This window comes from Dinoponera quadriceps, unplaced genomic scaffold (genome assembly GCF_001313825.1).
Source record: "Dinoponera quadriceps isolate SergipeBrazil2010 unplaced genomic scaffold, ASM131382v1 scaffold3579, whole genome shotgun sequence".
Lineage (NCBI taxonomy): Eukaryota > Metazoa > Arthropoda > Insecta > Hymenoptera > Formicidae > Dinoponera > Dinoponera quadriceps.
The window spans coordinates 138,615-150,680 of record NW_014557637.1 but is presented as its reverse complement, the minus strand read 5'-3'; the positions used below and the strand labels follow the sequence as shown (position 1 = coordinate 150,680).

At 44.2% G+C, this 12,066-nt stretch overlaps 1 protein-coding gene across 8 annotated transcripts in view; it reads left to right on the top strand.

Annotated features, from left to right (window-relative positions):
• LOC106749325 (phosphatase and actin regulator 3) overlaps positions 1-12,066 on the top strand; it is a 297,230-nt gene that overhangs the window by 280,782 nt on the left and 4,382 nt on the right. For 4 of the 8 annotated variants that reach the window (XM_014628668.1, XM_014628669.1, XM_014628667.1 and 1 more), the window contains 5 exons: positions 216-437; positions 2,000-2,249; positions 4,548-4,580; positions 8,187-8,332; positions 8,431-8,601. In XM_014628668.1, the coding sequence (XP_014484154.1) occupies positions 216-437; positions 2,000-2,249; positions 4,548-4,580; positions 8,187-8,332; positions 8,431-8,601 (822 nt within the window). The remainder of the gene's footprint in view (positions 1-215; positions 438-1,999; positions 2,250-4,547; positions 4,581-8,186; positions 8,333-8,430; positions 8,602-12,066) is intronic. The other 4 variants (XM_014628664.1, XM_014628663.1, XM_014628665.1 and 1 more) reach the window with 4 other exon arrangements.

The window sequence follows — 12,066 nt, the reverse complement described above, 5'->3', positions numbered from 1 at the left end:
GAAAACGCCCCGGCGTCGATACAAGGGAAAACTTAATTATAACTCGACGGAAAGTATAAACAGAGCGAGATTAATTCGATAAGATAACAGTTACGCGAGAGTATGTTTTCGGTCATGTATAACTGTACCTGCGAGTCGAATATCGTCGTCAACGATGTACCGACGATTGTGCACGCACCGTTGTGTAAAATCATGCTTCCTCTTTCTGCTTTCAGTGGAGAAGGGGGTGCTGGATCAGAGCGCCGACAATCAGCAGGTGATCGAGAGGTGTTACCCGTTACCGCCTCAGAATACCCTGATGCTGTCGGAACTACCAGAACCGCCGATCCCGTTGAGCGAAATCGGCCCGATTCCGCCCCCGCCGATGTTCAGCTCACCGAGTCCCACTTTGCTGGCGAGACAACGGCAAATTCCGCTCTCGGACTGCGAGGACGAGGGTAAGTGTGATCCTACCGGATCATTAATCAAGCCGGCTCATTTAATCCTTGGCCCTAACGTGCTGTTGCGTTACCGTCGTAAACAATACGGCACGCGCGAGAGAGCTCGGTCAGCGTTTTTCTCTCCCTCCATTATTGCGCGTCCCCATTATTCCGATTTTCAAATATTGCGATATAAGGTTATAAAATTACGGCCGGCACAATGGCGCGCGTATTACCGCGGAATTATTTAGCGCTGTTTATCTCATTAGCGGGAATTTAATTTTACCGTTAATTATCGTCCCGCGCTAATTGACGACCGCAATTCCGCGGTATATTAATGCACTTGCCTTCGTGATGCGTGCCTGATTATTGACTGCGAACGACTGCGTTACGATTGTCACTCGCCGATAGGTTTTCACAAATCGAGAGCCTAATCACCGTCGCGTGACCCATCGCCGCATAATTATATAAATCGGAAAGAGTAATCAACGAGCGCTCGCGCGCTCACGTATGTCGAGTTTACCTGCGAACCGTCGGGCTTTCGACGCGCTCGAATTTCCCGGGCACGAGAAAATAAGAAATATTAAATATAGCCATCTTCGTGTTTTTCTCACTTTTCACACACTATTTATAGAGGGTGTCTCGGAATAACCACGTGCAGAGTACACCGGAGGATTCTTGGAGGTTACACTGTTAAGTTGAAAGTACACGTTGAAATAAAAACCCTGCGAGTCAGGTACCTCGAATTTGGATACTACGCAATAGTGCCTCCATATTTGGAAATACATATTTTGTGGTATCTCCAAATTCGACGTACGTACCTTGAAATGTCCTTCGTAATTACGGCTTTTGTTTCAACATGTATTTCCAATTTTGGCGTTACTTGGTTAACAGTGTACCAAACCGAATCTTTCATTTATCAAAATTCCATTCAAATGATAGTTTCAATAAATGAGATCTGTTTAAAGTTGTCGAATTAGCATACGAAGTTACGCGCGAGGTAGAAACGGCGCATTCAGCGGCATAAAAAATTGTTTACCGATACCACTGCAAGAACGACTGTAAATAAAGCAATATGCTTAAACGACACACAAATAATTTCTTACACGAGATGTTGTTCCAACAGTTCAAAAATATTTTTGGCCTCGAGAAAACCCGACGGACTATTATTTATGAAAATTGTACAAATAAGTTCTATTCAAAATACCAGTAAATTCAGATATGCATAACTGCATAATAAAGTCTTTATTGAGGCCGAAGAAAAACAGTCTACATGACTCATGACATTTCGTGATTTCGCTCCTGACGGCACAACCCAGTATGCTAATTTGAAATCTTTAAATAGCTCTCATTTAAACATTATCGATTCGAAAAGAAATTTTGGTAAACGCGAAATGGCTTCGTTTAGTACCATGAATCTCTCGGAGTGTACTTCACATGCGGTTAATTTTGGGACCCCCTGTATAAGTATATTTTTTTCAATATACATGCGAGAGTTCGGAATTTCGTGAAAAATTAACGATCGTTATGGGTTCCCTAGAGTTTGCTTTCACGCGCGTTCTCAACGTTTGCCCGCACAGATGAGGAAGACGTCGACGTGGAGGAGGAGGACGACAACATGTACGTCTTCAGGGTGTCCCAGCCGGATCCGGCGATCGACACGTCGCGTGTCGAGGAGATCCCGGCGAAGGAGCCCAAGTTCCACGCCGTGCCCCTGAAGAGCGTCCTGAAGAAGCGGGGCTCCGGCAGCGGGCCCGGCACTCCGCAGAACACGCCGACGCAGGAGAACAGGCCGCTGACGCTTCGCCAAGAGCTCCAAGCCTCGTTCAAGTTAGTGCCCCCGCGAGTCTCGATACAGACGATTTACAGATGCTCGAGTATATCCGTCGATGGACGCGAAGCGTACGCGGGAGAGAACCGACTCGCACGAAAACGTGAAATATCCTCGGGGCTCTCTCGTTCATCTTGTCTTCATCTCGGGACTAGCATTTGTAGTAATTTAATGTGACACGTATACGATCATGATTGAAGGTTCAGAATTTAATTTGGGTATTTCCGTGCTCGATATGCAGGCTAGAAGATTACACATTTATTTCATTTCTGGAATTTTTAATTTTAAAATACACCGCGTGTTTCTTTTGATTTTCTCGAAATTTAATTTAAACACTCTGTGTTTGATGCGGGTCGGAAAATTACAATTTCGTTTCTCGAATTTTCAACTTTATTAAAATGCATCGTGTTTTCTTTGTCTTTTCTCTTATTTTTTCCTTTTTACATTAAACAAATTAAAACTCTCCTGATTAGCTTGATCAATAAATAAAAGATAATTAGAGCTAATTCGAGTTTCTTTTTTCTTTTTTTTTTTTTATCAAAGTATTGTCGCGCATCGTCTTTTGCACCACGAGGTTATTGCGATTGCGAGGACCCCGCGATCGAGTTGCATTTGCATTAATGTGTTGCAACGCTAATTAGGGAAAGAAGCGCAGAATAAATACGAATAAAAAGTATCTCCGGCCGTCGGGTCCCTCCCGGAACGCTTCGCGCTACAACTCGAAACTCGCCGTAACAATCGGGCGCTCTTCGAAAGCCACCGGGTGCAAATCTGCCGGGATAATCCGCTTTCTACGTCGGCTCTTCTCTAATTAAAAATCGTTCTCGAAACCCCCTCTCCCCCGCGCTCTCTTATGCTCAGGCCACGTCTCGTCGTTTGATATCAAAAACCACGGGAGACATTCTTGTGCGAACGGCGACGGGGGTTTCGAGCACAGACCGTCGTCGATATATCATTATACCGTTATATGCTGGAGCATAGTAAAAAGCGGATGTCGAGGAGGAGCCCTAATTTGTTCCGAACGTAGTCCTTTAATTTCCCGTCTCGCTGCTTAGTAGTAGCCCATGCATCTTGCGTCTTTGCGATCGCTCGGATGACTGATTATTTCTCGAGCGACGAATTCGATTCGAACTCACCGAGATCGTCGCGAATATCTTAACGAGCAATCTGATTCGATCCGGCCAATCCTGTAGTAAAGAACGATGGGTGAAACGGGCCGATTTTGGTCTCCAGAGTGACAGGTAAAAACTATATATTTTCTTGTAGTTTTTAAGCTGTTGAATCTGATTTTGATATTTAAAAAAATTTTATTTTGTCGGGAAAGTATTGAAATCAGTATATGAAGCTATTAAATATATAAGTTATTGAGAACGGTATGTTAATGAAAGTGTAAAACTATAATGAAATAAACAATATTAAGTGAAAATCGATCGATATGTGAGCAAAACAGATTAATGAATGAATAATAATAAATGAAGAAGGCCTTGTTCGGTCTAAGCGGATCTTGGTATTTGAAAATATTTTTTGTGTAAATCTTACAATTTTACATAGTAAAATGCTTTTAATGAACGAAAATGTATATATTATACATAGAAGAATATATGCATAAAAGAGAAAAAAATAAATAATTACATTCAGTCTCGAGGGTATAACTAAAGAGGTTCTACTGTATATACTGACGTGGGCTGATTCAAATGTGAATTATTAGAGATGAGAGTATTATCATATTTTACTAGCAACACGAATGAATACGCTCCCGTAAAGCTCAACGGTAATATTTTACGGTACTAGATGTTTAATAGCTTCTTATGCGAGTTTTGATACTTCCCCGGCAAACTAAAATTTTTCAAAATCCGAATCAGATTCGGCAGTTTAAAAACTACAAAAAAGCACATCGTTTTTACTCGACACTCCGGGGACTAAAGTCGACTCATTTTATCTATCGTCCTTTATTAATTATTTTTCTCTATCTCTCTTTTTTTCTCTCTCTCACTCTCTCTCTCTTTGACGAGCCTGAGAACGCGAGGCTTTCGTCCTGCGGGATCCTCGCGACTTTTTTCGCACGAGATACGAAGACCGGCCACGTTGCAAAGAAACAAAAAGGAAAAAGAAACCACGAAATCACAGTGCGAGCCGGTCCCGGTACCTCGTACTCGTAAGATCGGACGGAGATGCGAGACGGACATTGAGGGGAAACGTGCCTCCCAGGCGAGATCATGGAATGTACTTCGTGCACCCGCCATTAACATGTCAGTCACTAGTAAAAGCGTATCGTATTTTTCTTATGCTTAACCCAGAAGGCCACCGTTGAGGCCTAGGATGAGAATATGGTAATTGGGCATTGGTCTAACTAAGCATGTGCGAGAACCGATGGTATATATATACATATATGTATACGTATATATTGTCTCTTTTGCGTCCACGGCGCGGTTGATTGCGAGAGAACCGAAATGTTCCAGTTTTTTATCTCTATCCCCCCTTTTCTCTCTCTCTCTCTCTCTCTGTTTTTTTTCTTTCCCTCCCTCTTTTTCTCTCTCTTTTTGCTTTCGTCTGTTTGCCTCTTCGTCCCCAATTGATTTTCCTTACCTCACAGAGTCGTCTCCGTCACGAGCGCCGTGAGCATGCAACGTTAACGTCCGACCTTAAGCATGAGAAAACCTTAGGGAAAGCCATTTTGACGAACCTCTTTCGCCTTAACGCTTGTCACGCCGCACCATTCGATCACGCACGACACGCCACCACCGTGGGTCGAATATCTCAAGCTGCGTGCTAAGTCGCCGCGAGTCGCTATTTATTTGTCGCCTGATCGCTCGATCTCTCGCGAATCGCGCGCGATCCGTCATCGCGGATCATCGATGATCACGGACGTCGGTGTCGCATCCCAGAGATGTCTGCAGTTTCAACCCGCGCGACTCCCGCGATCACAGGCGATGATGAATTTAACGACGTAACGAGGCGAACGACGTTTAAATTGATCCTTGCGCGACCGCCGCGCAGTGAGTTCGCGAATATCCTTGCGATTTCGTCCGGATACATTCGCCTTCGATTGCACCTCGCTCCGATGTATTTCGCGAGTCCTCGTTGTAACTTTTCTGTTCGGGAGCATGCGGTGTGTAACCTTTCCCCAATATTTAATAACTGTAATGATTTCGACGATGCATTGCTGACCTTTAAATACCACATTTTTCCGATACGCACATACACACACGCACACAGGCGCAATTAATTTATTTATTATTGTTAACACGAATATTTTATATTCGTGTTAACAATAATAAATAATTTTATATTCTTGTTTTCCCACTTATATATTTGCAATTTTCGCCTCTTGTGCCGCAACCTACTCGAAAAAACACGCGGGAATTTACGCACGGAATGCACGTGTTTTTCATAATTAACATGTATTGCGTGCGAGATTGTTTTGAACAATCGCATTCATTTGCGCACACTCCCGTGTAATGTATTCCGATTTTGTTTGCGGTGCCGTTTCGCGAAAAAAGGATTCGGTCGAGAACGTTCGTTCCGCGCTGAAACGATCACAAGGGGATGCTGGACCTTTGAACATGCGAAAAGATCGGTGCGGTAAAGCATTGTCATAAATTACTTGACAAATATAAATAAATTTACGTTTTAATAATAGATTGGGCATGGCTTTAGGAAAAGAATAAAATATTTAAGGTTGCATAAAAGCTTGTTTATTATGAAATATTCGGTAATGAAAAAAGCGTTCTTTTTTGGCTTTATCACGATTTTGTAATCCTATTGTGAAATTTTAAAAAGCTGCAAACGGCATTCTCTTCCCAAATAAATACTTTATCGATTAAACCGGAAAAAGTAATATTTATTGAAAAACCTGGTGACTCAAAAACCACATTTCCTCGAAATTTTTCGTCTTCTTGCCTATTTATATTTAATATAGAATGCTGATGTAGTGAAACTTTTGTTTTACCAAATATATCGAAAAATTCGAGCATAGCCTTTTTACGTTTATCAGCTGCCAAAATCGTAATTTTCAATATTTTTAAGTTCAACAAGCGGCAAAACACTGCTGATGCATTGCCGTATAAGAAATAATTAAGTCCAGAAATCGATTTTTCGGTCATTTCAGAGATCTAGCGTCCCCTTAAGGTACCGATATTATTTTTACCTCTTATTAAAATCGAGAACCCTGAATATTTTGGACGATTCCGAGCACATTATCCCACGAAGCTACAGTATTCTTTCGAGCGTCGGTGTTCTTTCTTTTCTATTCCGTGCCGCATTATCGCAGCTTTGACGCTTCAAGCTCGCCGGCTTCTAAACGTTGGAGACGCTTTGAAAATATTTGGCCCGAGGCACCACGCTTCTGACGTCACGCATCGCTCGAGAGAAGAAATAAGGAAGTAAAAATTTGGACGATATTTAAAGCCAAGGCGGAAACATAATTGGCATAGCTCGCGATGTACCGCGCGCGCGCGCCTTCGGATTTCTCCAAATTCTCACCGCGGTAATATTTCACGATATTAATAATCTTTTCAGGAATAGCGAAGGGAGATCGTGCGGGTAAAGATCAAAAGTCCCGATGAGTTTGGAAATTTTCCGCCACGTACAAACCACGGTAGCCGAAGGCCTTCCGTTAATAAACCGCCGCGAGGAGAAGAAACGAGAAAAAAGAAACGGGACGGACTATAAGAGACCTTAATTTCTTGTCAAGACTGTGTACATACTCAAGACCGGCGCTCTCGTTTAAGATTCGCGAAGTGTTTGCATCCTTTCTCTCTGAATTCACCCCGGGACGTTGTCATTCTCGGAAGAGAAAATTTACCGCGGCTAACTCTGCCCGCCGAGCTTTAAACTTAAAAATTCCCGGAGAACCGGAGCGAGCGAGCGAGCGAGCGACGCTTCGCACGGATCGACCCAGCCACGACTAATCCGATTTAAACACGTTGAATACGCTAAGATCGTACTTATCCGACGAATAATCGCACCGTCATCTGTCATTTCTCGCCGTATGCTGTATCCCAGATATACACAGGGTGTCCCGGATTTCGCTGTTGTAATTTTACCGAGAGATTCTCCGAGCAATTTCGAATTAATTTCTCCCCGACGGAAACGTCGAGGCATTAATAGTTTCAGAGATTGAAAGCGATAAAAAAACAGCAAGGCTTTTCGCATATTAAAACTTTGAACGGCCAAACGGACGACTAAATTTTTTGTCTCATCAGTTTCAAATGGACTTTAAGGTAGTTGTATCGCAGAGTGCCGGATTTTCAGTAGCGATATTAAGAGGTTTCTGCATAAATTTATTATTCACTGACACAACCTCGACACATGTTCGACGAGGAAGAATCGTCTTTAAATTCCTCAGAGGACGTAAAATTAAGGTCGCACGGTCGTCCGGAGCACCCTGTAGAATTCTAGCGAATTTCCTCGTGAATTTCCTCGAGAATTTCCTCGCGGAGGAAGGAACCGGCGGGCGCGCGTGTTCGGTGTGTACCGTACGCGCGATTAGCGTGCCGACATGGCATTATTATTATTACTCCTCGCAACTCCTCGTCGACGTCGCCGACGTAACGTAATAACTCGAGCGCGACAACACGAGTGTGTTGTTTTGTCGCGCAGTCTCGCGCGTGTACAAAGTTCACGTGTCGCGACGTGTCGAACGGGTAACAGCCGGACTCGGACGAACACTTGGCGAAATCCGCAAGATCTGTCGTTTCGCACGCCGCGTTGTTTCTCTCCACTCTCGAGGTCACCATTAATGCATCACTCCACCAGCCTCCCAGCCCCGCGCGCTCGTGCGCGCAGCATATATCCCATTCGCATATATCTCTCGTTCTCGTGTAGCACCACCGTAGAGAGTAGAAACATTGCTTCCACGTAGCGTCGCCGGCCAAAACGCCGGCGACGATATCGAGCCGAGCCAATAACGATCGCCACGTTCCTCGTTCTTTCAGCAGTCGACCGGTCCGGTTCGGCCTCGCCCTGCCGTGCACGCTCGAGAACAAGGAGAACGCGAGGCCGTACGTCATCCGGGAGGACGCGGACGGCGATTCCGGGGACGGGCAGGTTCTCTACAGGGAGGACTACGACGACGAGAAGAGTAAGTTCTACCCACCGGGGGGACCTCCCCTCCACCCTCCTCCCGGCGATTATTGATTTTCCCCGATTTTTCACTCGTCAACACGCCTGTTGGTTTAGGACCGGCGCGTTGTCAGCAGCGTTTACCTTTGTTCTCCGATCGCTCGTCAGCTTCGAGAGCCACTCGAACGTTGGATATTATCAATATTAGAAATGAAGTTAAAGAGAGGATCGACCCGGACAGACCTTCACGATTGTCACGACGTGAGACAATCGGTGACGGCAAACTTTGCAAGTTTTTAATTACATTTCTGGAGCCAAGTGTACTGCACTGAATTAATCATGAAATTTACGCATCATATTGGGCCGATGCAAAAGTCCGTCCCGCTTTCCAATCGGAACGTATACATGTAACGTTTATTTATTTTAATATGAATTTCGCGATTATATTTTACAATCAGCCAATTAAATATGCACCGTTTTGTCCGATGAAACTGCCATCTCTCCGGCAGCTGCGCGATCCCGCGTTTGTAGAAATTCCAGGATTTCAGAGCGGAGAAATGATTGAAAGACGAAACGAATTTTTTCATCAGTCCAATACAATGAAATTAAACATACACTAAAGCCATAAAGAGCCAAGCACAGATATTATGCCGTAAGAGACGAAGACTAATTCTTGTATTATAAAAGAGAGAAGATATTAAGATCTAATCGGATCTTTATTAAATTGAATATCAAATCATAGCACTATAATATCTGTGCTTGACTCTTTATGGCTTTAAGTGTATGTTTAATTTCGTAGTTTCATTGAGTCCACACGGTAAAAAATTTTGTGTCATAACCGGTCTACCCAAATTGTTGCGTTGCTTTAACAAGGTGAATATGTTAATTTAACATGTATTTGTTAAGAATAGTACTATTTGGCATATTCGAAGCTTCGAAACTTCGTTATAATTCGACATTTGACGAAATTCGAAGCTTCGAATATAATTTCTGGCCCAAATATTTGTATACTTTTTAACATATTCCCTCTGTGTTTAAAGTAACACAAAAATTCCAACGAATCGTGTTTTTAATGCAAAATCTTTTACTTTGCATATCTCCTTTGACTGTTCACAATACAACGATGTAAATATTTTATCATTTCGGCGCAGCAATAAATTTACCAAAAGCCACTCCCAGATTCTCATTTCATATCGGCTGATAAGGTTGCTGCCAAGCTTACGTAGAACCGTCTATCCGGGTCATTAGAGAAGATCGGAAAGGTCGCGCGCGTGAAACAAAAGAGATATAAAATGCGGCATGTACGTGTCCTCCCCCGGGAGGAGATCAACCGTGCGGATCTCACGGTGAACGATTGATCGTGTTCATAATTTCGAACTAACAAATATTAATCGCACATCGCGCATCTTTCCACGAGTGTATAAATTGTACGGGAGACACGCGTCGGACGGGCAGAAGGACTTAACAGGCGAACGATATTTATTGCGACGCGGGTCGGGGCCGCGTGAAAAATTCTCCCGGCTCGATTTTTGCAACAGCCCCGACCGACGTCTCGCCGCTCCCTTCCTCCCCTCGGCAATCGATTAAACAAATAGCAAGCAACTTGACTTCGCTCCGATGAAATTTCGACGAGTGTGTTCCACGGTCGCATTAGCGAAATGCCGCGGTTGCGATATCATAGCGGAGGGGAAATCAATCATCTCTCGCCGCGAAAATAAATATGCAGCAGTGGCTCTCTCTCTCTCTCTCTCTCGACAGAGAGGGAGAGAGAGTGAGGGCCACCGGGAACATTAAAATTCCGCCGCGGTCAGACGCTTAAATCTCGCGTCCGCTCGCGTCCCTGGCGCATACTTTGCGTGCGCGATAATAAAAATGCACGGTCACGAGCGTGCAGCAGCACGATAAAGAGAAAAAGAGAGCGGGCACACGTCGCGGAGGGTAAGGCCATGTTTATTTCACACCCCTGCTCGCAATTTCCACCGAGATATGAGGTTTCAGACTCTCTCTCTCTCTCTCTCCCTTGACGTGTTCGGTGAATGGACTTCCGAATGAATTCGAAAATAGTTCGGCAGCGGGCATTCGCGATAACGCTTATGACGTCTCGTCCTCCTCTTCCTCATCTCCTTCACTTTTTCTCTTTTTCTCTGACTCTTTTCGCCGAAAGGAGACGGCGAGAAGGATCGTTCTATATCGGGGGAATACGTATAGTTGGTGAAGAGGCCGTGAGCCGCAGGTGCCAGAAAAAGTTTGCCGTGCGCAGAAATGAAAGGAAAGCGCGGGTAGAACTTGGCGGACGGGCTTCAAACATTTGCGAAGGTCGAGGAAAATTCAGCGCGGGGCGGGAACTTTCGAGGTGCCAGCGCCAGATAACCGATATAAAATGCTCGTCGCGAGAACTGAACTTAGGGACTCGCGCGTTTTTCGCATTTGGGGCGAAAAAATACTCGCGAGAATCGTCTGTGACGAGAGACGGGACGGATTTCGCGATATTACGACGACCGAGATAATGAAAATTCGTCCGATTGAGCCAGCGTCTCTTTGTTCGTATTTTTCCGTTTTTCTTTCGTTCTTCTTATCATATTCATTTTTATCATTGAAAGATTTCCGTTCACGAATGCGGGATAAAATGTTGCACGAACTACGTTATAGCTGAAGGATAGAAGGACGGATACTTAATGGTCTTTCTTGTGTTCCTATATAGGATTATATAAGAGATTTAATTATTTCTCTTGATATCTTGAACTTGATTATGTTTAGTGTTTCTGCTAGATCTTTCAGAGCTTTATCTCTCCTTTCATGAAGAAAAGGCATAGAACCCAACGTAGAAAATTCAACAAGCTAAGCACACCGGAAAAGGGAATTAACTGTCCATATAATGCAACTGAAATTTAATTTTCAGGCCTAGTTTTTAGCTACGTGATCTAAAAGCTACACGGGCAAAAGATCAGTTAAATTAACTAAATTTCGGTTGTATTATATGGACTTCATTCTTTTTCCGTGCGACAGACTGCTCACGATTGGAAACGTTTATAACGATTTGATTGTTGTATTTCACATATTACCCACTTTTCTCTTTTCACAGCATTTCAATATTACCAGCTTTTGTGTTTTGACCTTTATTTTTTTACGTAATTTCGCTATAACATTACATTAATTCGTTGATATAACAGATATTGCGTTAAAAGGGGAAATCCTCCCTTAATAAATGAAACGAAATGAAAGCCTGAAGAGGGAGAGACCGAGGTAACGAAGCGCGGGCGTGATTCGCAAAGAGGGAGCGTTTCCGCGATCTCGGTACGCGTGAGAAAGGAAACTGATCCCTTAACCGAGCTTAAGCGCCACGACCACTCGCGGATTAAGCTTGTCTGGGACATTGCGTCGGTTTTCCCAGCGAGAAATATCCGCGTGATTGCCCAACACTTTAAATCAGCCTTCAGCGACCGAACTAATTATACTCTCGCGCGCTGGGTCGTATACGTGCAAGCATATACGTGTCACGTGTGTGTGCGGCAGAGCGAGAGAACGGACACCAGAAGGTTTATATTAATCCCCGAAGATAGCTGGCGTGTCGCTCAGTGCGCTCCCGGTCGTTCCTTAGTCTCGATTCGTCGCGAGGCTTCCCGCGCGCGGAACTCTTTCATACGCCACGTGTGGGTCGGGTAATCGTCGTCGAGCCGGTGGAAAGAAAAGAGAAAAGAGGTGTTCGGGAAATTCGCGCGAGATTCTCGAACGTCGTTGACGAAGCGCGCGTTA